This window comes from Giraffa tippelskirchi, chromosome 9, assembly GCF_054371585.1.
Source record: "Giraffa tippelskirchi isolate mGirTip1 chromosome 9, T2T-mGirTip1v1.2.pri, whole genome shotgun sequence".
NCBI lineage: Eukaryota > Metazoa > Chordata > Mammalia > Artiodactyla > Giraffidae > Giraffa > Giraffa tippelskirchi.
In genome coordinates this window covers 146,441,206-146,468,687 of record NC_137283.1, presented here as the reverse complement: position 1 = coordinate 146,468,687, position 27,482 = coordinate 146,441,206, and the positions used below count along the sequence as shown (strand labels likewise).

General features: G+C 39.8%; 1 protein-coding gene across 13 annotated transcripts; it reads left to right on the top strand.

The window, feature by feature from the left end:
- Positions 1-9,712: 9,712 nt before the first annotated feature.
- On the top strand, positions 9,713-26,784 carry FBXO30 (F-box protein 30). 13 transcript variants are annotated; one of them, XM_081529884.1, is made up of 4 exons: positions 9,713-9,764; positions 17,916-18,016; positions 18,477-20,526; positions 23,910-26,784. In XM_081529884.1, exons 3-4 carry the CDS (start codon positions 18,493-18,495, stop codon positions 24,111-24,113), a joined length of 2,238 nt encoding a protein of 745 aa, XP_081386010.1. In that variant the 5' UTR covers positions 9,713-9,764; positions 17,916-18,016; positions 18,477-18,492; the 3' UTR covers positions 24,114-26,784. The 13 variants fall into 13 exon arrangements, with proteins under 13 accessions (XP_081386010.1, XP_081386019.1, XP_081386013.1 ...); XM_081529893.1 differs by having other exon boundaries at positions 18,477-20,530; XM_081529887.1 differs by having other exon boundaries at positions 17,916-18,021.
- The last annotated feature ends 698 nt before the right edge of the window (positions 26,785-27,482 follow it).

Sequence of the window (27,482 nt, the reverse complement as noted above, 5' to 3'; positions counted from 1 at the left end):
GACAGGACTCGCTGCCTTTCACAGGCTCATCTCACAGGCTGGCTCAGTTGTTTCTGGGTTTTCCCAGGGAGTGTGACACACGTGCTCAGGAATAAACCTACTAACGATCCTCTGCACCGGCTCTGCCCAGTGCCTTCCGTGAGGACATGCTCTTACCCCTGGTTTCCACAGGTGCCCCTGTCATTCTGTCAGGCTCCTCCACAGTTTCTCCACGGTTGTACGCAAGTGGGAACAAATTTTCCTCTACTCAACACAATATCACAACTGGGCTTGAAGCAGCACAGAAATAGCTCTTCCAGCTTCTACTACCACATCTTCCTAGCTAAGATGCCTGAGTTCACTTCTAGAATCTGCCTGAGGATAAGATGCCCAACATTACTGAGTGCTCATATGTGCCAGGCATTGTTCTAAGCACTTTATGTGGATGAACTCATTTAAACCTCACACTAGCCTATGTTGGGGGTAGGTGTGGTCTGTGCTATTATCTTTTCCATCTTAAAGATGGGGAAAATAAGGTGTAGTATGTTATCATACCAGTTATCTACTGGTACACAACAGTTGACCACAAAGTTAGTGGTTTAAAACAATAAATACTTATTATGTCACATTTTCTATGGGTCAGTGCATAACTTAACTGGTGCCTCTGCTTCAGGGTCTCTCATATGGCTGCAATCAAGGTGCTGGCTAAGGTTCAGGTCTCATCTGAAGTCTTGACTGGGAAAGGACCTGTTTCTGATCTCAAGTACATAGCTATTGGCAAGATTCACTTCCTTTGGGACATTGAATTGAGGGCCTTAGTTCTTAGCTGGCTGTTGTCCTGTGGACACCCTCAGTTCCCTGCCATGTGGGCCTTCCCAACAGGGTGAATTATTTCATCAAAGCAAGCAAGAGAAATAGTCTGCCAAGAAGATAAAAGTCACAGTATTTGTAGCCTAATTGTGGAAGTGATAGCTCAGCTCCTTTGATATATTCCATTGGTTGGAAGCAAGTCACAGTTCCTGCCCACACTCATAGGAAGAAGATTACATAAGTGTCCATACATACAAGGAGACATGAGTCATTGGGGGCCATCTGGAGGTCTGCATGCCGCCTGCAGAGAGGTTAAACCAGTAACTTACTCTCTTATCCCTTTGGGACAGTTATAACAAAATATCACAGATTAAAGTGACTTACAAATAACAGACATTTATTTTTTCCAGTTCTGGAGACTGGACAGTGCAAGACCATGGCACCAGCCGATTCAGTGCCTGGTGCCCTTCACTGTACCCTCACTTGGTGGAAGGAGCACAAAGACTGCTGTAGGGATGATTTTATAAGAACAATAATTTTATTTATGAGAGCTCTGCCCCCATGACTTAATCACATCTTACAGGCCCTACCGCCTAATACCATCACCTCAGGGATTGGGTTTCAAGACATGAATTTGGGTGAAGGCCACAGACTTTCCATCTACTGCACTTACCCAAGAATTAACAACTAATAGACAATTAAGTCAGCATTTGAGTACAGGAAAACTAGCTCCAAAGGATAGTGAAATTCAAATGGACTGTAAATTAGGCTACACTCAGAACAAGGATGTACTTTTCTTTTATCATCCTTTGAATGAGTCACTAAAATAAAAGTTGCTGAAGATAGAGGCTTTTTTGTGATTATTGATTTTTCCCCCATACAGGTTTTCAAAAAACATGAAAACAACACTATGTGACTTAAACACAATTATCTAGATTGCCGCAGGTTCATGGGTGCTCAGTAGTGTCCGACTCTGTGACCCCATGGACTGAAGCTCACTAGACGACTCTGTCCATGGAATTTTCCAGGCAAGAATCCTGGAGTGGGTTGCTATTTCCTCCTCCAGGGGATCTTCCCAACCCAGGGATCAAACCAGTATATCCTGTATTGCAGGCAGATTCTCTACCACTATGCTACCTCAAAAACCTATCTAGGCTGCCAGGAGCTTTAAAAAAATAATCAGAATATGTGGTAAGCCTGTTTCCTTCATTTTCAGGTTGCAACAACTATTGTCTACAGCTAAGTAACAACTTAGTAACCATGGGCTTATCTGATTCCAACAACTCCCTTTGAGCCTATTTATTGTTACTAGCATGCCCTTTTGGAGAAGGCAATGGCACCCCACTCCAGTACTCTTGCCTGGAAAATCCCATGGACGGAGGAGCCTGGTAGGCTACAGTCCATGGGGTCACTGAGAGTCGGACATGACTGAGCGACTTCACTTTCACTTTTCCCTTTCATGCACTGGAGAAGGAAATGGCAACCCATTCCAGTATTCTTGCCTGGAGAATCCCAGGGATGGCGGAGCCTGGTGGGCTGCCGTCTATGGGGTCGCACAGAGTCGGACACGACTGAAGCGACTTAGCAGCAGCAGCAGCAGCAGCAGCAGCATGCCCTTTGAGTGTAGGCATTTGACTTTGCTACCATCAAAATTGAATAGAGGGCACAGTAGGCCTGAACACTGAATAGTGAGCCTATTTATGGGGTAACTTAAAATTGGTTTCTCCCTTTTATCTAACCTATATCAAGTTTCTTTGAATAATATGGTATTTATACATATAAATTAAATATCACCCTCAAGATGTGCTGTCAGCTTAACAAAGTTACACATATTTATTTGTAGACCATTGATATAAGACAATGTCATTATTATCCCCACCTGCAAGAAAGCTACCTGCTTAACTGCTCATGCACAAACTGTTCTACCTAGTGGTAGCTATCTGAAATATAAATGCAACACCTTAGAGGCATTCAAAAACCTTTTGGGAAATAGAATTATTCATTTGTTCCTTTATTTGATCATTAGACATGTATTCTGTATGCTAGGGCATGCTAAGTCACTTCAGTCATGTCCAACTCTTTGCAACCCTATAGTCTGTATTCTAGTAACTATACTAATAGGTCTAGTTATAATAACTAAAATTGTGAAACACTGAAATGCAAATGATTGATAATATCAACAGTGTCCTATACCAAGTCTGTGGTATACAGGAACAATACCTGGGTCCTTGTAGTTCAGTTGCTCAGTCGTGTCTGACTCTTTGGGACCCCATGGACTGCAGCATACCAGGCTTCCCTGTCCTTCACCATCTCCCAGAGTTTGCTTAAGTTCATGTCCATCAAGTCAGTGGTGCCATCCAACAATCTCATCCTCTGTCGTCCCCTTTTCCTCATGCCCTCAATTTTTCTCAGCGTCAAGTGGCCAAAGTATTGGAGCTTCAGCTTCAGCACCTGGGTCTTCTACTTTTTCCAAAATTTCAAGCTGCTTTGGTTCAAAGGCCCTCAATGGTAGTGGTTTAGTTGCCCAGTTGTGTCCAACTCTTGTGACCCCATGGACCGTAGCCCACCAGGCTCCTCTGTCCATGGGATTCCCAGGCATTGGAGTGGGTTGCCATTTCCCTCTCCAGGGAATCTTTCTGACCCAGGGATTGAACCCATGTGAAAAAGTGTCTCCCGCATTGCAGGCAGATTCTTTACCACTGTGTCACCTGGGAAGATAAAAATTCTCTTGATTATTTAAATAAAATTGCAAGGTTGATTTGGGGTTATGAACATTATCCTTGGCAAGCTGTTTCTAAATTACCATATAATTGTATGTTATTTGTCACATTCTCCATACTTCAAATAAACTATATAGGAAATATAATTACAGCACTTAGGTTCTAAATTCTGGCAATTAGGTGATTCAAACTGGCTCTTTCTCTCTTATAATTCCTTAGGCACATATCATAAAAGAGGAATGGTATCCCCACCGCAGCCCCAGCTGGTAATTCTGATTGTCCCATGATTTCACAGCTGCAAATCAGCCCCCACCCTTTCACACTTGTCTCAGGCCAGTGATGCTTTCTTTAATTAGGACATGACAAACTTGAGTCCTGATTTGTCTGTTGCTTTGGTCCCTGGGTTACCTGAGTACAGGCTTATCTAATTGGGAAAGAAAACCTACTTTAACAGTGATGCTATTTGCCTGACACTGAAAAAAGGGAAGAGCAATTTTTCTGGTTGTTGAGTTTGCTATCTTTATCGACTGCATTTGCATTTGCTGAGAACTTCTCTCTCTTACAATTTATTCTCGTGTCTAAGCCTTGTACCTATATTTCTGTTGTTATTTTCATTCTTATGGTTCTTAAACCTTCTCCAACTTGAAAATGGCCTCTTAAAAAAGCCACTAAGAGCTAAGCCTGTGAGAGACAGCCTGCAGAATGTGATTTGAGGAGATGCAAGGCTGTCCTTTTTGAGGGCAGATGTGAACCAAACCTAATACTGCCCTTTCTTCCTTTTTTATTTTAAGTTGTCAGGGTCGTTGTCACTTCTGTCAGTGGTTAAGTCACATAGATGATAGCTTTGTTCTAGAAGTCCAAGTCGCATATAGGTAATAAGAGAGCTTCTGTAAGGAAATTTGTGATTCCTGGCATTCTCTCTGCTTAAAACTAAAGTTTAAGACCTATTTTCTTAAAAAGTTACCAAGAGAAGGTTTCCTGAGGAATGAGACCATAGGACAGAAAGTGAAGATGGGGATAGAATAAAATGAGAGAAGCATATGTTTTATTTGTTTTGGAAGTGACAAACAAACATTAAGCATCTACATACAGGAGGTAGTCAAGGCTGTGGTTTCTCCAGTGGTCATGGATGGATGTGAGACTTGGACTATAAAGAAAGCTGAGCGCCGAAGAATTGATGCTTTTGAACTGTGGTGTTGGAGAAGACTCTTGAGAGTCCCTTGGACTGCAAGGAGATCCAACCAGTCCATCCTAAAGGAGAACAGTCCTGGGTGTTCATTGGAAGGACTGATGCTGAAGCTGAAACTCCAATACTTTGGCCACCTGATACGAAGAGCTGACTCATTGGAAAAGACCCTGATGCTGGGAAAGATTGAGGGCAGGAGGAGAAGGGGATAACAGAGAATGAGATGGTTGGATGGCATCACCGACTCAATGGACATGAGTTTGGGTAGACTCCGGAAGTTGGTGATGGACAGAGAGGCTTGGCGTGCTGTGGTTCGTGGGGTCTCAAAGAGCTGGACACGACTGAGCGACTGAACTGAATACTAGATACTGAGGGGAGATACGAAACAACGCAAAACATGCTTCCGTGGGGCTGGAGATACTGTAGGCTGATATACACTGGTGAAGCAGGTGACAGTGGCGTGAGGCAGAGGTCAAAGTGCTGCACATAGGCAGGATGTGCTACAGAAGCGCCTCACGGAGGACATGGGGTCAGAGTTTCACAGCTAAGAGGAAAGAAGTTCAGACACTATTGTTACATGAGCAAAGAATTGGAATTGGAATTGGACTGTGTATAGTGTCTGATGGAGACAAGAAAGAAACTGATCGGGCTAGAATGAAAGATTTACCTCGGGCAGTTGAAGACAGGAACTGAGAATTACCCCCATGAGCATCAGATAGTCACCATCGATATCTGAATAGAGAAATGACAAAATGAAATGGATGTCCTAGGAAAAATGAAGTTGGTGGTGGTTTTGAGGTGGGAAGCACTGGAGGAGGAAAGACAGGTCAGGCAACAGCAGAAGTCCAAATGTGCCTAGGATGGTAACAGGAAGAAATAAACAGGATGGGAAGAAAGGATTTTTTTTAAATTGCCTGCATTAGGAAATTATTGAGATGGAGGGGGCAAAGAAGACTGTGAGGTCTACCCCCTAAATGACTCAGCTTGAGACGGGTGGAGAGTGACCCAGTGGTAGCTAAGTGACTTAGTAAAGAGGAAAATCCGAGATGTCAACAAGTAGAAACATGAAATCAAGAGATTTTAAAGTTACAAAGGGCTTCAGAGATCATCTATTCTAGCCCCTTCATTTGACAGGAGGACAGCTGAGGCACAGGGCAGACAAGTCACTCAATCCAGGGCAGTGAGCAAGCATAGGGAAACCGAGGAGCAAAGGAGGGCCAGTGTAGCAGCCCATGTGGATGGCTGCCCACATCTTTTCCCACAGGGCCATCCTGCCTGCTTCACCATTCATTCTGTCTAGTTCTCGCGACAGTAGTTCTCAAACTCGGGACTAAGGACCAGGGCCCATCTACTGCCAAATTATTAATAGACAAAATAAAAATAGACTAAGTTTTTCAAAAAGCTAAATTCATTTATTTAAAGAACTAACCTTCACTAAGTGATTACGTCCTTGCTTAATAGCTGGTGTTACAATCCCCTTTCATTTAGGAAATGAGGCACTGATATGCATAGTACAATTTTTCTTACCTTTTTTATCACTAGCTTTTATATACTGTTAGCGCTTAGTCATGTCTGATTCTTTGTGATCCCATGGACTGTAGCCTGTCAGGCTTCTCTGTCCATGGGATCGTCCAGGCAAGAATATTGGAGTGCGTTGCCATTTTCTTCTCCAGGGGATCTTCCCGTCCTAGGGATCAAACCTGGGTCTGCAGCATTGCAGGTGGATTCTTTACCACTGAGCCACCAGCGAAGCCTGTAAGTTCTTTTCCAAGATTTTTTTTTTTAAGTTTTTTAAAAGCTAAAAGTCTGAGAGCCATTTCTCAGCATGACAAATTATGTGAGCTCTCTTTTCTAAGGCATGTGGGTGAAAACCTAGTCACACAAAGCATTACTGAACAGTGTTTTCCTGTCTCTGTGCCCTGTTGCCAAGGCCAGGATTATAGTCATCTCTTTAACCTTCTCTTGCCTTAGGACCGGGCAGGAGCCCTCGGGATGGACACTGGGGTAGAGATGAGGGGATGTGAAAGTGAAAGTCGCTCGGTCGTGTTGGACTCTTTGCAACCCCAGGACTGTACCGCCCATGGAATTCTCCAGGCCAGAATATTGGAGTGGGTAGCCTTTCCCTTCTCCAGGTTTCTTCCCAAACCAGGGATCGAACCCAGGTCTCCTGTATTGCAGGCGGATTCTTTACCAGCTGAGCCACAAGAGAAGTCCATGAGGGGCTATAAGGGATAACTACTACCAGGCACTTTTACTCCCTGTCCCTTGGCCTTGGACCAAGGCATGGCAGTAGTAGCAGGAAATGGACCCCAGTTCTTTGATATGGATCTGTGATATTTTTTCAACCCTTAGTCATTTGCAAAATAACCTGCAAAAGCAGCTTCTAGCCGCCTTTCCATTAGATAGCATTGTCTTTCCCACAAAGTCAACCTCGCTGCTATGATCTGTGTGGAGGATCACAGTCTCTCACAGAAGCAGACTTTGGTGGGCTGCTCCATCAGGGCTTCACAACACTTTCCTGAATCCTGATGGGCTGAGCTTGGTCCCAGCGGAAGCAAAACTTACAAGAATCTGGACACCCAAGAAAAAGATATGCAAAAAAGTCAAAATGGTTGTCTGAGGAGGCCTTACAAATGGCTGAGAAAAGAAGAGAAGTGAAAGGCAAAGGAGAAAAGGCAAGATAAACCCATTTGAATGCAGAGTTCCAAAGAATAGCAAGGAGAGATAAGAAAGATTTCCTAAGTGATCAATACAAAGAAATAGAGGAAAACAATAGAATGGAAAAGGCTAGAGATCTCTTCAAGTAAATTAGAGATACCAAAGAAACATTTCATGCAAAGATGGGCACAATAAAGGACAGAAATGGTATGGACCTAACAGAAGCAGAAGATATTAAGAACAGGTGGGAAGAATACACAGAAGAACTGTACAAAAAAGATCTTCATGACCCAGCTAACCATGATAGTGTGATCACTCATCTGGAGCCAGACATCCAGGAATGCAAAGTCAAGTGAGCCTTAGGAAGCCTCACTACAACAAAGCTATCAGAGGTGATGGAATTCCAGGTGAGCTATTTCCAAGTCCTAAAAGATGATGCTGTTAAAGTGCTGCACTCAATATGCTGGCAAATTAGGAAAACTCAGCAGTGGTCACAGGACGAGAAAAGGTCAGTTTTCATTCCAATCCCAAAGAAAGGCAATGCCAGAGAATGTTCAAATTATTGCACAATTGCACTCATCTCACATGCTAGCAAAGTAATCCTTAAAATTCTCCAAGCTAGTTTTCAACAGTATGTGAACTGAGAACTTCCAGATGTTCTAAATACAGATGTTCAAGCTGTGTTTAGAAAAGGTAGAGGAACCAGAGATCAAATTGCCAACATCCATTGGATCATAGAAAAAGAGAATTACAGAAAAACATCTATTTCTGCTTTACTGACTACGTCAAAGCCTTGGCAGTGTGGATCACAACAAACTGTGGAAAATTCTGCAATAAATGGGAGTACCAGACCACCTTACCTGCCTCCTGAGAAATCTGTATACAGGTCAAGAGGCAACAAACAGCTAGAACCCGACATGGAACAAGGGACTGGTTCGAAATTGGGAAAGGAGTAGTCAAGGCTGTATATTGTCATCCTTCTTATTTAACCTATATGCAGATTACATCATGTGAAATGCTGGGTTGGATGAAGCACAAGCCGGAATCAGGATTGCCAGGAGAAATATCAACAACCTCAGATATACAGATGACACCACCCTTATGGCAGAAAACAAAGAGAAACTAAAGAGTCTCTTGATGAAAGTGAAACAGGAGTGGGAAAAAGCTGGCTTAAAACTGAACATTTATAAGGAATTAAGATCATGGCATCCAGTCCTATCACTTCATGGCAAATAGATGGGGAAACAATGGAAAAAGTGAGAGACTATTTTCTTGGGATCCAAAATCACTGCAGATGGTGACTGCATCCATGAAATTAAAAGACGCTTGCTCCTCGGAAGAAAAGCTATGACCAACCTAGACAGCATATTAAAAAGCAAAGACATTACTTTGTCAACAAAGGTCTATAGAGTCAAAGCTATGGCTTTTCCAGTAGTCATGTATAGATGTGAGAGTTGCACTATAAAGAAAGCTAAGCGTCAAAGAATTGATGCCTTCGAACTGTGGTGCTGGAGAAGACTCTTGAGAGTCCCTTGGATTGCAAAGAGATCCAACCAGTCCTAAAGGAAATCAACCCTGAATATTCACTGGAAGGACTGATGCTAAAGCTGAAGTTCCAATACTTTGGCCACCTGATGCGAAGAACTGACATTTGAAAAAACCCTGATGCTGGGAAAGATTGAAGGAAGGAGAAGGGGCCGACAGGGGATGAGATGGTTGGATGGCATCACCGACTCAACGGATATGAGTTTGAGTAAACTCCGGCAGTTACTCATGGACAGGCAAGCCTTGCGTGCTGCAGTCCATGGGGTCACAGAGTCGGACACGACTGAGCGACTGAACTGAACTGGGCACTATGTCACACAAGACTAGTGCACATTAGGTCAGCCGGCAGGAAGGCCTGCTTATCAAAGATTCAGTGACAGCTGCCACATTTTTCCCCTAAATATGACCTAAGGGGAAGACTGCTGCACCCAGAATTAAGGGATTTGGGTTGCTCATCCTACAATTAAAGTAGTCACTTTAAATTGGGTCTGTTTCCTGAATTCCAAAACTGCGTGTCTAGGATTCCGTTCAGGAATACAAGCTTCTAAAATCGAACAGGATTTGGTAGACTTTCGGGGCAGAAGTCACGTGGAGTCCCGCGGGAACCCCCTAAGCGGAACGCGCGGAACCCAGAGACCTCTGCCTGCAGACCACACCCTCTTGCCACGTCCCTTCCGGGGAGGTGGGCGAGTGACGGTGGGAGCTCAGCGTGCGCGCCCCCGGTGAGCTCAGCGTGCGCGCCCCCGGCTGGCTCGGCGCGCGCGTCTCCGCCCGACTTACCACAGATCCCGAGTCTGGGCTGGGTGGGCGGGGCACAGCGGAGAGGAGCGGAGCGGGGCGGGGCGCACGGAGAGGACCGGCGCCGGGTGAGGAGGCCCAGGAGGAGAAGGAGGAGAGAAAAGGCGGCGGCCCGGTGGGGCAGAGGCGAGCAGGAGGCGGGTTGTACGGGGGTGTGGGGCGCGGAGCGGCGCCGGGACAGCGGGGAGCAGCTGGGCACGGCGGCCGCGGCAGCTGGGATTTGGGCCGCGGTTCGGCCGGGCCGGCCGGTGAGTGTCTGGGGCAGCCTGCCCGGGAGGCTGGCGCGGCCCGGGCTGTGCCCGGGGGCAGAGGCGGCGGCCGAGCTGGAGTAGGCGGTGGGGCGGGCAGGCCGGGCCGGGCCTGGGGCGGAGTAAACACGGCCTCGCGGGGACCCTGCGAGTCCCAGGCCGGGTCCCGGCGGCGAGAGGGCGGCGGCGTCGTGGCCTCTGCGCCCAGCCCGCTTCCCGGCCGGCCCTGGAGGCCGCCGGCAAATGGCGCCTCAGACCCCGCGGGCCGACCCCTCGGTGCCACCCGGGCTCGCGGGTCTGTGGGTGAGGGTAGGTGGGGGAGAAGCCAGAGTTAAACTTAGGAAGCCCTAAGAGCCTCGAAAACCCGGCTTCTGTTCCCTTTTGCAGATTAGAAACTTGCTTTGTTTGGGGACAGACGGGTTAAAGTAATACTGAGAGGCATTGCCGACTGTCTCCACGGGATGAGTGAAGTTGGTAACTTTTCCATTCATGGAAGTGAGAGGATCTTTGTCTTAGCCTCAGTGCTCGTTAAAGAGAAATACCGTGATTTTATAGGTCTGAGGGGTATGACCATTTCCAAGTTGTTTGTGTCCTGTCTCGTGGAAGTGCATTGCTGGGAAGGGAGCATAGAGTGCACATTGAATTCAAAGTAATCTCCTTTGAGCGTGTTTTTTACGCGTGTATTTAGAGAATAGAGTCAGAACAGCGTGTTGTCTATCATGGTGCTAGTACTCCATTCCCCGCTCTCCCTGTGTCTTGTTTTTCTTTCCGAGCCATGTCGTAAGTCTTGGATAAAAGATGCTTGGGAAGGAATTGACCTTTTATTCCATAATTACTTCGTTGACTCGGATCCAAGATGAAGTTATTTATGGGCATTCTGGTATCAGTGTAGATTAACTTAAAACTTGACATACAAAACCCCAAGCTTTCTAAGATTTTAATTTCTGTTTGCTACATTTCAATCCATTTCTGTGTCCTTTAGAGTCCTAGAAATTCTATTAACAGATTTTGCGTTTCCTCATATTTTTTAAACTTTTCCAGAGTTGTTGACAGCAAAGAGGGAAGAGAGGAGCATAAAATGTAAGAGGAGGGTTTTCCTAAGGGTTCGGATTTTCAGTTGTAAACTAAGTTTTCGCTGAATCATGTTCTTTATGCTTAGTCACTGTTAATTACTACAGAAGCTTAATTGAGGATAACATGTTTTGCTAGCTTTTAAATTGCTAATTTGTTTTTATTTGGTATTTTAATGCGGTGACATAGCTCTTTTGTGTATGTGTGATTCTGGAAATGTTAGTGGGTGGAGTTTTGAGAGTGTTAACAGAGAACTGAAGTTTCCGATATAGGCAAACTTTTATGCATTCTAAGTGTACTAGGTATTTAATTTCAATCCAGTACTTTTGTATGGCTAACATTAGAGATTTTTTTTCTAAATAAAGTGTCCTAATATGCTATTAAAGAAAAATAATACATATTTTGAGATACTGTATATAGAGGAGTGCTTTAAGTTCACCAAAATAGGTCTTGTTTCATGTGTGTTTACTATTTGATAGACTATGTTACTAAAATGTGACTTTTAATGGCATAAGCCTTATGCTATTCGGTGTGCTTTTGGCAACTCCTGTAACTAAGTTACCATGACTGCTTGTTTCATTAAAAGAAGTTAGCACATGCTGTGGAATGACATGGTATTTGTAGAATTTATTAATATTCAAGTCTTCAGTCAAAAAGCTGTAAAATATTATTTAATTTCAAATTTATTTTTGATGAAATAAATGAGATTGGCTTTGGACTAGTGGTTTTTACACTATAGGTAGCTCAATAGTTAAATACAAGATACACATGCCTCAATTACAACTCAGTCTGTGAAAATCTTTTTCCAAAAAGGTTTGTCTTTTTCTTTAAGAGTGGGTAATGTTAGCATTAGATCCTCATACGGTTGTTTTTAATAAATTTCATAAGTATAAATGACCTGATATGGAAACGATTATAGATAAGTTTTGTGCATGTGTGTGTCTGTTGTGTAAAGTAAAGTGCATCTGTTTTCTGAGCAATACATGTTTGTGTTGTACTGGACACGGTAATAATTATAGCCCGCCTTTGTAGAGTACTAGATTGTTTTCACAGTAGAGTAATTGCATCACGGTCACAAAGCTGAGCCTTGGTAGCCCGTTCCCTTGTGCCATGCTGCCCGTTGTAGTAAGTTGAGTTCCACCATTCTGGTGGATTATTTTTATCTGAGTATCAACTCAAATAGGTTCTGGTATGAATATTAACTATTAATGTTTGTTATTTTAATTTCTGATGTAAGTCTATAGTAATTTCTTTTGTTTATTTAGTGGAGAACAATTTCAAGTAGTTAGGACTTTAACTTTGGAATCAGTTACCTATGACCATATTTAGAAATGCAAGATGTATGTTTTGATTATATCATAACTGGAAGGGTAAAAACTTGAAAACAAAATTCCACGTAATTAGGTCATCATTCTGTTAAAAAAAAAAGAACCAAAATTTAATAAAAGAATGTATACAGTGTAACCAGTTTAGCCATTTTGAACTCATCAGTAGGCCAGGTAGTTTGAGATGGGAGTTTAATGATCTTGGATTTTTCAGGCTTGGCTAGTCATCCCAGCCCCCTTTTTTATACCAGTGAAATAAAATATCCAGTTGAGGTTATATTTTTATTATGGCCTTTAAAACTGAGTGCACACGATCAGTAAATCAGCAGCTATGTTTGTATTTATTGTGCAGTAGCAACTCTGACTATGCAATAAGCATGAGACTTGCTCTGGAGGAGTTAAAACTGATTGCTAAATATGAAATTTCAGTCATAGACTTCCTGGTTATCTAATGAGCAAGTTTGTCTATAGTTCCATTTCAGCCTTTCATTGAAGCAACATTTTATTGTCTCAGTGGAATTTTTTTTAAACTAATATCATTCAGTTCAGTCGCTCAGTCATGTCTGACTCTTTGCAGTCCCATGAACTGCAGCACGCCAGGCTTCCCTGCCCATCACCAACTCCCAGAGCTTGCTCACACTCATATCCATCGAGTCGGTGATGCCATCCAACCATCTCATCCTCTGTCATTCCCTTCTCCTCCTGCCTTCAGTCTTTCCCAGCATCAGAGTCTTTTCCAATGAGTCAGTTCTTTGCATCAGGTGGCCAAAGTATTGGAACTTCAGCTTCAGCATCAGTCCTACCAATGACTATTAAGGGTTGATTTCTTTTAGGATGGCCTGGTTGATCTCCTTGTAGTCCAAGGGACTCTCAAGAGTCTTCAACACCACAGTTCAAAAGCATCAATTCTTTGATACTCAGCTTTCTTTGTGGTCCAACTCTGACATCCATACATGACTATTGGGAAAACCATAGCTTTAACTATATGGACCTTTGTCAGTAAAGGTCTAATATCATATTGATTGTAATATTAAGGAAGTAGACTGATGCCACTTCCTTTTTTGAGCTTCCTTTCCGACCTTCTATGTACTCAGTCACCTGCACACATGTGGACACCTCTATCTCTGCTTTTATTTTTGAATTGCATCCCTCTATATTCAGTAACCTGTAACCAGACTGCAGGATTCATTAAAAAGTTAAATATACAGTTAAACATTTCCTTCTGTGCCTTGTATTACTATTATTTTTTTAAAACAATGGAAGATTGAAATTAATTTTCTTTGATTTACTTTTCCCTTTGATTTGCTTTTTTTGATGGACAATTTAACTTATTCCACATGTAATGCCTGGAACATATGCCCTAGATACTTAGTAAATATTTGAATACTTTTGACTTTTTATAGAAGGTACAGTGAGGTAATTTTTAATTTTGACTCAATCTGGTTGACTAATAGTAGATTTATAAAGTGTGTTTTTATGATGTATGTAGCTTTCCATGGATATTTCTTGTATTATAATAATTTCACTCATATTAATAAACGAGGCTCTAATTGAGGCACAATCTTGAATACAAGGAACACTGGAGATCCCCTGGAGAAAGAAATGGAAACCCACTCCAGAATTCTTGCCTGGGAAATTCCATGGACAGAGGAGTGTGGTGGACTATAGTCCATGGGGTCGCAAAAGAGTCAGGCATGACTTAGTGACTAAACAAGAGCAACGTGACTAGTATTACCAAGGAAAAATGCAGTGTGTAATGAGCACATGAATATATGGAATCCGTGTCATATCTTGCCCTTGGGTATGTGGAAAAGTACCATTTAAGCTGATAAAGATTTGAGACAACAGGAAAGGCGGGGGGAGAGTGTGTTTGTGTGTGTCTATATCTGTGTCTGTCTGTCTTTGAGGCAGAGGCAGACATTAAGATCAGCCTGAGGCAGCAAGTTGTGTTGAATATTTGGATGACTTGATTTAGCATATTTTAAAATCATGCTAACTTGCAGTTCTTTATTTATCTATTGCCTTATGTATTGTAATGAAATTGGAAAAGTAATTCTTTTTTGAAGGCAATATCTTTATGTCTAGAAATAGCCTTAAATAACAACATCTCATTTCATTGTATGGGCAAATGCCGTATCTTAAAATTGTTTTTATAAATTACTTGTCAGCCACAGATTATGAGTTGGCCTGGAATTTCTGTTGGAGAAAATTGAAACTATTGTAAAGCATTTAATCATTTACAATATTTTGCAGTCTAATGAAACTTTTTCCAGTCATTCAACTTTAAGTATAAATAGATATGTTATTTGGAAGGTTAAGATTCTGTTTTAGAGTTTTTTTAAAAACTTAATATTGAGGAGTTTTAAATTAAGCTCATCTTGAGCTTGAAGCTTAATTTTAGCAATATATTTTCTGCCGGACCTGCTGTGTCACTGTTCAACTGATAAATCAGGGATTGACATTTTAAACTTGTTTCATAGAATTCCTGAGCGATTGTGAAATACTTTTTGGAGGCATATTTAATTTGATAATAGCGATTTTGAAAGAGGATGGATCTGAAAGTTTTAAATTCTGAAAGAATACCCCAGAATACTCTTTGGGTATTGTCTAGTGCATTTTTAAAAATCTTATTTCTTAATATATTTAATTGTAAGATGGACTTAAACTTGATTCCTTCTTTGTATAACTGTTTTGAGTAAACAGCCCAGTTTACAAACAGTAAATTTGTACTGTTTCGTAAGTTTATATTGAGCATTACATATGTAAGTTTTTTAAAAAATAATTTAGTAAAACATTACTGTTCAAAGCAAAGTAATGTGCTGTTATAATTAGAAAGGACCAAAAAGACTTTCTTGACCACAAGAGTGATTAAGTGCTGGGATAAACTACAAGCAAAGTTGTGTAACCTCCATTCCTCAAATAACATCTTAAAATTGCATCACTGGTTACTGAAGTACTGTCTTATTTTCTTAAACTTTTGTAAATAAGCATATCTGTTTTTGTCCATATATATTGATTAGATACAGATTGCAGTCCTAGCTCTGCCACTCACTAGGTAGATGACCTTGGGTAAGTCACTTAGCCTTTCTGTACCTCAGTTTTCTCTGGGCTGTTATGAGGATTAAGTGACATTAACATGGTATATATTAATACCAAGAAGGATAGAGTAGGTACCTAGTTAATGTTCCTTTTTCCTTAAAGCCCCCTTCAATAAATAATAAATGTTATGGACTCATTGCTGTGGATACTTTTATTAATTTTTTAAACATTTATCCAAAGGAGGAATAGTGTGGAGGAGTCTATTTATTTTGATCCTTGAGAGCCCTTCACTTCTGCCTTTTAAAGTTGTTGCTGTTATACATTAACTGAGTTGTTTGTAACAGTTGCTATTTTAAACACATCTGAATTAAGGGATGTTTTGAGATGTGTTCTGTCTGGTGTGATCATGTGATGTGCATGTAACATAAAGTGTTCCTACTAGTTCTGAGAGCATTGGTTACTTCTGTTGGAACTGCTTGTATTTTTAGGTTTCTCTCTTAGTGACAGTCAAGTTTATAACCTTCAGCATGTGAGATGAACTCAGTCTAGTTGTTGCAAAATAAGAAAGCTACAGCTGTTTTCACAGTCTAATCACTCAGTAAAATTTGTCTTCTTATTAAAGTTTCTCTTTGCATAATTTACAAATGTTATCATTAGTCTGTCATTTCTTCTATTTTGACCCCTTTAGCAGGATATCTTTAATTTATAGGTCATTTCCTTGGCTTTAAATTTTATAGGAATAAACATTCAGAAGTATTCATAATTTGTAATTTTTAAAAACATTTTAAAATGTAGTTTTGTTGGTAAATGTATGCTTTGTTTTCTTCTGTCCCTAGCATCAGTACGTACCGTAATATCAACTCAGAACTTTGCTGCTTAATCAACAAAAACTCTGTCAATGATAGACTTTTGCTATTTGAGTTTGAGGAAAATTAAGTCTGTCCTAGAGACAAAGAAATAGCAATCTGGGGAATAGTTATTTTTCATTAGCCACTTAGATGCAATATTGAATTTATAGAAAAGAATATTGAAAGAGCTAGCAATCTCTTTTGCACTGAAGTGAAAAAAATAGGCTAAAAATTGGCTTCTTATCCAGAAAATTATTAATTTAATTTGGGGAATTTTGAGGTGAGTTACCTGTGTCATATGCAAATGGAGGTATACAGTAAGTAAGTAGCTGTAGAGATCTGAAGTTTGGACGAGGGATCTGGGCAGGAGGTACAGATAAGTTTTCAGCATATAAGTGGCAGTTGAAGCTTTTGAGAAATTGGGAGCACCCTGGGAGAATGTATAGATTGAACCAGAAATAACAAGGATCCTTGAAGAAGAGAAATATTTTAGAAGAAAAGATTAAGGAATAATCAGAGGTAGGGGGAAAAGCAGGGAAACGTGAGATCATAGAAACCAAAGAAAGATAGTAGTTCGGAAAGGAGGAGGAATTAGTCAACAAAGTGATGTAATGGCTAAAAAAGATGAGGTCTGGAAAAAATGCCCTTTGAATTTAGCACTGAGGATCTTGATGCAGCAGTTTTAATGAGTGGTTGTAAAAATAAAGCCACATTAGAGGGCTGAAGAGTACATGGGAAGTTAACAGGGTTTGTTTATTTGTTGTTTTTCTTTTGAAAGCTTGAGTGAATAGGAACAAAGTAGTAGCAAAAGCGAGATACTGCTTTATTACTTAAGGTTTAAAGATGAAATAGCCTTCTAAATTTTTGCTGCTAATAGGAACAAGCCATTAAAGAAATTGAAGATTTATAGAAAAAAAGACATTGAATAGGCTTAGTAATTATAATTTAAATTGGTGCATTGTGGCAGTGCTTTCTCTTCTTTGTGTATAAAACTTTTCTTGATAAAAGCAAGGAAGACCATTAGTTATATATAATCCTTGTATGTTATTTTATGGATGCTATTTCTTTGCTTAAAATCCTCCGTGATTTCTAACTACTGGAAGTCTGAACTCCTTAGAATAACATACAGCATACTTTCCATGATCTGTCTTATTCCTATCCTGCCTCATCTCTCACAGCTACTTTGCATGTCACCTGTGATCCAACAATACTGGGAAACTTGAGGGTCCCTCAGCATGTTTTGCCAGTTTTTGCATTCTATATTTGCATACGCTGTTACTTCAGCATGGAATACCCTTCTCCCTTTCTAACTCTACCCTCCTATGCTTCAGACTTCTCATCTTTCAAGACTGCTGTGAATTCTTCTTTACTCTCTTCTCATATTGATTATTTTCTCTGTCATGTTCATATTAAAAAGTGGCATGATTTTACTTTCATCTCTGATATTGTGCTGTAGCTCCTTGTGAAGTGGCACTGTGTCTCCTAATCTTTATATTGCCATACCAAACACAGAGTCTGGTACACGGCAATTAAGCAATAAATAAGTGTTGAATAAAGGAGTGGAAACTGGCCCTCGGAAGTAGGTAATTTGCCCACTGTCACAGAACTGGAGCTAGAACTTATATTTTTTGGTTAAGTGCCCTCTATGTTTTATTAATAATAAGGCTTACTCTCTTGATTTGTTATAGAATTTCTTAAGGCATATGTAGAAGGAGAGATCAACAGCTGAAATCTGAAGTGAATTTATATATTTAGAAAGAATATAAAGAAAACCTCTAACCAGATTCTAGTTAAGTATTTTCATGACATTCAGATTATTCTCTTTTAGGAATATGATGAGGTCTGTGCAATGTGGGATACATGATAATCAGTTTAATTAAAATGTAAAAAGATATAAGTGTTCTGAAATCTTGAAGTTAAATATGCATTAACTTGTTTTTGGTATTAATTTATATACTATACAATATACTAGAATTTAAGTATTATATTTTGAAACGTTTGGCCTTTTGAGCAGATTGTTACATGTTATGTAAAAATGAATTTTTGACTTCTTGAATTGATGTTCTTAATTTGGTTCAAGATGGATCAATTATATGTAAAATAAACTCATTAAATATGTTTATTTTATATATTTCATACTCATATAAGCCAATATACCTTCATGATTTGATTTTTATTCTTAAAACATTGGTTTAAAAATCAGCCAGTTTTTGCCTAACATCTTATTTCTTTTCCATCTCGATAACCAGAGCTGGACTGGCCATCATGGAGGTGGAGCTGCAGCATTCGCACTGCGTTAATTGTGTCAGTAGACGATGTATGACAAGACCAGAGCCTGGGATTTCCTGTGACTTGATTGGTTGTCCATTGGTTTGTGGAGCAGTTTTCCATGCATGTAAGGCTGATGAGCATCGACTTTTATGTCCATTTGAACGAGTGCCTTGCTTAAATAGTGACTTTGGATGTCCATTTACAATGGCTCGAAATAAAGTTGCTGAACATCTAGAAATGTGTCCTGCAAGTGTGGTGTGCTGTACTATGGAATGGAATCGATGGCCAGTTAGTTATGCAGACCGGAAATCATATGAAAATCTAAGCAGAGATGTTGATGAAGTGGCACAATTAGATATGGCCTTGGCCCTTCAAGACCAACGGATGCTCTTAGAATCTCTCAAAGTAGCCACCATGATGTCAAAAGCAACTGATAAAGTGTCAGAACCTAGAGAACAGATCTCAGTTAAACCGAGTGTCTCAGAAATACCACACACTAACGGTTTAGTGTCTGTTGATGAAGAATCTTACGGTGCACTTTATCAAGCTACTGTTGAAACAACCCGAAGTTTGGCTGCTGCTTTAGATATTCTGAATACTGCTACAAGAGACATGGGCATGTTAAGCGCAAGTCTTTGTGCTTCCCCAGATGAAATGAATGAAGAGCAAAATGCCAGAGAAAGCTTACAGAATAGAAACCTGAAAGACCAGGACCATCTTTATGAGGATGAGATGGGAGCAGTTGGTGGGATTGACCATAAGGACGCGAGTCAGAATGCCCCGTTGGAACAAAATGGTTCAAGTGATTTATTATGTGACTTGGATGCCGGTTCTTATGGCACTTCTGCTCTTTGTAATGGCTTTCCTTTGGAAGATATATGTGCACAGGTCATTGAGCAGAACCAGGATTTACATACTGACTCAAAACGAAGCAACTTAACAAATGGAGAATGTGTAGCATCAGATGGCTCTTCAGAACCTTCTAGTTCACTTTTAGTAGCAGCACAAGTTAGGGAAGTAATACCGCCTAATGCTTTGCCTAATGGCACAGTTCAGCACATCCTCATGCCAGATGGTGATGAAGACTTGTGTTGGAAAAAAGTAGACTTAGGGGACCTACGGAATGTGGATGTCTTATCCTTCAGTCACCCTCCTTCATTCAAATTTCTTTCGAATTCATGTTGGTCTAAACCAAAGGAAGATAAAGCAGTAGATACATCAGATTTGGAAGTTGCGGAAGATCCAATGGGTCTCCAAGGAATAGATCTAATCACAGCAGCATTACTGTTTTGTCTAGGAGATTCTCCAGGTGGAAGGGGTATATCTGATAGTCGCATGGCTGATGTTTATCACGTTGACTTTGGGACTCAGACTTTTTCACTTCCATCTGCCATTTTAGCTACAAATACAATGGTTGGGGAAATAGCTTCAGCTTCAGCTTGTGATCATGCCAACCCACAGCTTTCAAATCCGAGCCCTTTTCAGACACTGGGGCTGGACTTAGTATTGGAATGTGTCGCTAGGTACCAACCCAAGCAGCGTCCAATGTTTACATTTGTTTGTGGACAATTATTTAGAAGAAAAGAATTTTCATCACATTTTAAGAACGTGCATGGTGACATTCATGCTGGACTCAATGGCTGGATGGAACAGAGGTGTCCTCTAGCATATTATGGTTGTACCTATTCGCAGCGTAGATTTTGTCCGTCAACACAAGGAGCAAAGATTATACATGACCACCATTTGCGGTCATTTGGAGTTCAGCCATCTGTATCTACAGTGTTAGTAGAGCCTGCTAGAAACTGTGTGCTGGGTTTACATAGTGACCATCTAAGTAGTCTTCCTTTTGAAGTCCTGCAACATATTGCAGGGTTTCTCGATGGCTTCAGCTTATGCCAGCTCTCATGTGTATCCAAGTTAATGAGGGATGTGTGTGGTAGTCTTCTCCAGTCTCGCGGAATGGTCATACTTCAGTGGGGGAAAAAGAAGTATCCAGAAGGAAATTCGTCATGGCAGATAAAAGAAAAGGTTGGTGTCATTTAATTGTATCAACCCCTTATTTGACATATAATAGGCACTTAATAATATTGTTGCTGTGAAATTGATCATCCTTGTTGTGAAATTGCGTGCATGCATGCTAAGTTGGTTTAGTCATGTCCATCTCTTTGTGACCCTATGGACTGTAGCCTGCCAGTCTCCTCTGTCCGTGGGCTTCTCCAGGCAAGAATACTGGAGTGGGTTGCTAGGCCCTCCTCCAGGGGATCTTCTGACCCAGGGATCAAACCCGTGTCTCTTAATGTCTCCTGCATTGACAGGCGGATTCTTTACCACTAACGCCACCTGGGAAGCCCATTGTGAAATAGAACATCCTTAAAAATAATTCAGTATGATGACAGACTTTTTTATAAAGATAATCAATAAAAATGTGAATACATTGTTAGAATTGTTAGTCATAATCACATATTTACTGCAGATATCCTAGAACTAGATTCTAATGTCATATGACAGAGGCCACTTGTAGTTCTTCAGTTAAGGGGTTCTGTACCTACTCACTTCTGAAACAACTCCCTTTGCTTGAGTCCATGTTAACCACCTTCTTTCTAATTTGGGCTCCATCTGAAACATTTGCACTGTAGGATGATGGAGGAATCAAGGAAAAGGTTTCTTTTTAATTGCTTGTAGTTGGCAGCTTCTGTACCTTCTTAGCCCTTTCATTCTTAGAACTTGGTTGTTACAAGTAAAACTTAAATAAGGAGACATGAAAAAAAATCTGCTACTAGCAGGTGACCAGTAGAGTATTTAGTGTATGTTTTTCAGTCCCTAAGTTGCATCCGACACATTGCAACCCTATGGACTGCAGCAGGCCAGGCTTCCCTGTCCTTCACTGTCTCCCAGAGTTTGCCCAAATTCATGTCCATTGAGTCTGTGATGCCATCCAACCATCTCATCCTCTGCTGCCCCCTTCTCCTTTTGCCTTCAGTCTTTCCCAGCATCAGCATCTTTTCCAGTGAGTCGTCTCTTCACATCAAGTGGCCAAAGTACTGGGGCTTCGGCATCAGTCCTTCCAATGAGTATTCAGGGTCGATTCACTTTAGGATTGACTTGTTAGGTCTTCTTGCAGTCAAAGGGACTCTCAAGACTCTTCTGTATCACCACAGTTTGACGGTGTCAATTTGGGATATAGAGAACAAAATGGGTGGATGTGGAGATGGCTTGAAGTGAAATAAGGGCAGTAGGATTTGATGTTGTTGGTGGGGACTGTGGTTTTAGCACAGAACAAGGGTGTGTTGCAGATTGGAAGCTTGAGCAGGAGATTTAGGCAGGTCTGGGAACAAAGCCTAGCTCCACCATTTTCCTTGTGTGATATCTTATTTTTGCCAGCTTCTGTTTGAGGCACTATCCAGTAGAAACTAGAAGTCATTACAACTGTCTTTGATTGTAAGTGATTTTTCATTTTAGAACATTTATAATATGAAACTGATTTTATAAAGTAAAAAAAAATTTGATAACGTTCATATTGGTTGAACAGGGGTCATATTTCTGGGTACTTTATTTTTACCACCCTTAGGTTTTCTCTTGTTTTTACTCATTGCTCCAGGTTTTGTTTTTTTTTTCATTGCTCCAGTTTTTGAGAACTTTGCATCTTCTTCTGTGCTCTCCTGAAGCTTTGACCGGTAAATGAGCACATTAATTATTTTATGTAGAAAATTTCATACTTGCTGTGTATATGTGGGTATGTGTGTATCTTCATTTACTACATGATTTGGTGTGTTTCTGCCATTGGGCTGGGACACTCAGATCATGGTCCCTTTTTGTCCTCACCCACTAATATTCATCTATGAGGTGAAATATTTTCTGGGTATTCTGTTACTACAGAAAATGTCATCTACTCTTGGAGTTCAAATTGCCATCATTTATACAAATTACTTACATGTGTATGTCCCTAGCCATTTTCTCCTCTGAATTCCAGGCCATTATATATAGGCACCTACTGGACATCTCCACTTGATTATCTTCAGTAAACTCAGCATATCCAGCCTACTCCATTTCTCTACCCCTCTTAATCTCAGAAAGTTGCATTATCATCTCTTAAGTTGCCTAAACTAGGAATTTGGGAGTGAAGGTTAAGCCCTTTTTTCCACCTTTATTTCCTTCTCCTGGTATTCACACAGTCCTATTGTCTCCCTTCTTCATACCTCTCAAGTTCACTTCCCGTTTCTACTGCTATTTCCCTGGTTGGTCCCGCCTGCAGTTCTCCTCTGGGTTACTATAGCAGCCACTTCCTTACTGGGCTTCTGTTTCCAACTAAGTCCTTCTCCAACATACTGTCTGTAGAAGACGTAGAGTGATAAATAATTTCTTGAATATGGTTCTTATGCTGTAGTGCTTAATAACTTTTAAAATGTCTGTCCATTGCCCTAGGTTAGGGGCAGATTCCTTAATGAAACATTTAAGAGTTTTCATAATTCTGTCCTTACTTACCTCTTCAGTTTCCTTTATATTCCAGCCATGGAATTTACTGATAGTTGTTGAATGTTTTCTTCTTGCCTTAAGGTGTTTGAGTACACTGTCCCTGAAACTTCCATTTGAATGCTTGAAATGTGTAGATAGTGTGTACTTTTATTAATTTATTTAATCTACTGTCCCTATTTATGGATAGAAAAACTGGTTAAGTAACTTGTCCTTGGATTCAGACCTGGGAACCTGTTTCTGGAGCTTGTGATCATCATCTCCTTGGTATATCCTGCTTATTCTTTAGATTTTATCTTGTCAAGAAAGCCTTCTCCGAAAGTTCTTGGGGAGGTGCATTTTTTCGCAGAAATGCATTGTATAATGATATGGAATTAAAAATTGTTCATTTTACAAAAAGTTCTATAAAAATTTCCAGAAACATTGAAGTACTTGTATTCGTCGGTATTACAAAATGCCTTTACTGTTTATAAATAGTGAAAAGAAAAGGTTCCTCTGCACAGTATCCTAGAGTGTTTTTTAGTATACTTCATATGGTGTAATGGAAATTTTTTTTGGAGAAAAAACACTTGTATTGTCAATATCTCCTATATACATAGTCCTTTGGGTAGGATGAAAATCTAGTACAATGTTTGTTATTTTAGGAAGTGACTCTATATGTTTTATAGAAATTAAAAATTGCTTAATAAGCCAGGCTGGATGTGATTTTTTAATGCTGAGTTTTTTCTTTTTTGTTATTAGATTTCTTAAAGTCATCATGTCATAGAAGTTATTTATCTTATAAATATTTAATAAAAAGATTTGTACTGAAATGAATTTTGTAGCGAGCTACTTGAAACTTTTTTCTCTTAACAGTTAGAAATGAATGTAGTTCGAGCAAGAAATATGTTTTAATTCTTATAAACTGACTGGTTTAAATCTGAAGTAGAATTTTTTTCTAGGTATGGCGATTCAGTACTGCATTTTGTTCTGTCAATGAATGGAAGTTTGCCGACATCCTGAGCATGGCTGACCACTTGAAGAAGTGCAGTTACAATATTGTAGAGAAGCGGGAGGAAGCAGTCCCATTGCCGTGTATGTGTGTGACGCGAGAACTCACTAAAGAGGGACGTTCACTTCGCTCAGTGTTAAAACCTGTACTTTAAAAAGTCAAATTCCACTTGCACACACATGCAAGCTCCTAGTATAACTTCTTTGTAATATGTGACACTTTATTAATGTATTAAAGATTACAGCTAGCTAAATTTATTGTCACTGTGTATATAATGTTTTGAAGTGACATATATTTTTATAAAGTACTGATTAGTTGGGAAAAAGTTGCCTTAATATTGGAAATGTGTGAATTTTTTGCAACTTGCTGGACAGGGTGATTTAATTTTTAGCTACATAATTTTCAGAATTAGTATTTTTAATGGTGTGCATATTTTGGTTCTTACATTTTTTGCTTCTTAAACTAACAAGATCCTGACCAAACAATTTACTCCTCATTTTCTGTGGGTTACAACCTATGCATTCAAAAAGCAAAACTTTGATTCTGATTTTTATTACATCATAGGCTCTTCAGATAAAACATTCAGTTGCTTAAGCACTGCATAAAAACATTATAAAATTTTTATTTCCTAGTGTTCCCCTTACATAATTGTTGATATGGAGATGATCTGTAATGTATACATAATATTTAAATCGTGAATGATGTTGATAATGCCATTTATCGTGTTTTAAAAATAGTCCACAAAAATGTTGTCTCCTTTTTGTATTTACACCTCTCATACAGAGAGTTACCATATGCAGCTTTCTTTGGTTAGATGCCACATCCAAAGACTCATGGCAATATGTTACGTGACAGGTTAAAGCAAAACCAAACAAAAAAAAAAAGCCTGTGAATTTAATTTGAAATTGTATGTGATATTATATATTAGGAATTTGATATTTGGAGAGAAGAAAATACAGCCAACCCTTCATATCTGCATATCCATGGATTCAATCAAAGAATGGAAAATATTTGGGAAAAAAAAATTCCAAAAAAACACAACTTGAATTTGCCACTCATCTTCAACTATTTACATAATATTTGGGCTTCTCTAGTGGCTCAGACAGTAAAAAATCTGCCTGCAATGCAGGAGGCATGGTTCCATACATGGGTCAGGAAGATCCCCTGGAGAAGGAAATAGCCACCCACTTCAGTATTCTTGCCTGGAGAATTCCATGGACAGAGGGGCCTGGTGGGCTACAGTCCACAGGGTCGCAAAGAGTCAGACATGACTGAGCGACTAACATTACACTACTACTACATTATATTTACAATTATTTACATGGTGTTTACATTACATTCAGTTCAGTCTCTCAGTCTTGTCCGATTCTTTGTGACCCCATAGACTGCATAGCATGCCAGGCTTCCCTGTCCATCACCAACTCCTGGCGCTTGCTAAAACTCATGTCCATCGAGTCGGTGATCCCATCCAACCATCTCATGCTCTGTCATCCCCTTCTCCTGCCTTCAATCTTTGCATTAGGTACTGTTAATAGTCTAGAGATGATATAAAGTGTATGGGAGGTATGCATGGGTTATATGCAGATACTGTGCCATTTTATATGAGGGAGTTGAACATCTGTGAATTTTGGTACTGCAGGGAGTCCTAGAACCAATCTTCTGCAGACACTGAGGGACAACTGACTGTATGCCCCATTTTAAGTTTGAGTTGGGCATGTTCTGTGAATAAATTTCAGATATTCAAGTGCAAAGGGCTTGACTTTTTTCAAAAGTGTTTAAAATTTTTGCCTTTTGGTGTTTATAAAAATCACAATTATGTTGTTTTAAGACATGTAAAAATGTGACATTTGCTGTCCTTTTAAGATGACAATCATAAACTGCAGAAAAGCCTGTCTTGGTTGACAATCTCTTTAAAACATTTCCAGGTTAATATTCCATACACTTCTCTACCAAAAAAGTAAGAATTGCACCTTTATGTAAAACTCAAAATTTAACAGAAATATCTTCAAAGACCTGTTCTTGAAGTATTTTATTACAGTTTTCAAATTTATTTATACTATCATTAACCTGATGAATATATCAGTATTAAGAAATAAATGGCAAAGATGGGGACATGTACTTAAATAATTTAGGTAACCTCTGGCATTTGGTAGTCTGAAATGGTTACAAATTACTTTGTTATATATAAAATTTCAAAACTCTGTTTTGTTTTCTCTTCCTACATTTGTCCCTAAGAGTGCTCTATTGTTAACTAGATTCTTGATTCCCGTAAATGGCAATCGGGCTGGGAAGAGGCATTCTTTGGGCATTACAAAAGAATTCTGAATTACTTAAAACCTGATTTGGTTGGATCAAGTCCTTATTACAGTTGAAAAATACAGCATTGAAGACTAATCAGTTGTTTTGCCTCACCTGTCATTTTAATTAGTAGAATACTTATTTCTCAGTGCTTAAACTGTCATTTTGAGCTGTGAGATTTGAATTACATAAATAGTCTCTTTCTGTGAAAAAGTCAGAAGTAAGATATCAAATACTGTAAAATATAATTCTGCCTCTTGAAGTTTTGCTGAAGAATATGTCTGGTTAGGATAGCACAAACATTAACTTCTTGTTTTATGGTTGTGCTTTTTAAAAATCCTTGTTCTTTAAGTTTAGACTCATTTTCACACTAGATCATGAGATATTTACCATTTTTCACCTTTTGTTTTCTTTTACACATCTTTGGCTGTTTTCTTTTTGTTTGTTATGCCACCATATTATTTTGTTAAAATGTTTTCTTTGTGTAGTATTTGTTCAAGTTCTAATAAAATTAATATTTTCCTTTATATGGCTCAGTAACTTGAAAAAACTTACATTTAAATAAAATATTCATCCTTGTTTGACAAAGTTGAGACACAGTCATACTGTTTCTATAGTGGGATTTTCTGCATGTTATAGGAGTTGCTTGATGATTATTGCTCACCCATGTTTTACTGGTGAACATTATTACTATTTTTATTTAATATGGAAAACTCAATAGTTAGCTTTCTCTGCCCCTTCAGTGTCTTCTTGAAAGTAGTCCCACCTGGGGCTATTGAACGGCTGAAGAGTTTCTGGCAATAGTATTTTTATAAACCTTGTAGTGGGAACAATCTGTCTAGCCTTTTAAGCATGAAAAGGTTTGTGTGTTGGCCAAGTATGCTGTCATTTGAGAAGTCTTTATTGATTCCTTAGTCTTTGCTAACCAGCAAGATAAAGGCAAGTATTAGGAAGGGGGGAAATATCTGAATTCACTTTTCTCCTCTGCCTTCTTCCCCAGAACTGTGTATTAGCTTAATCTCAACCTTTCTTTTTCCCTCTCTCCATCCTTCCCTCTTTCTCTCTCTCCCTCTCTGTCCCTCTTTCTTTCTGTCTCCTTCACTCTAGCTTCTGAGGTTCACAGATCACTTAAGAGTAGTGGTTCCCAAATTGTGGTCCCTTGACCATCAGCATCACCTGGGAATTCATTCAAAATGCGGATTTTTGGACCTCTTCACAGACTTAC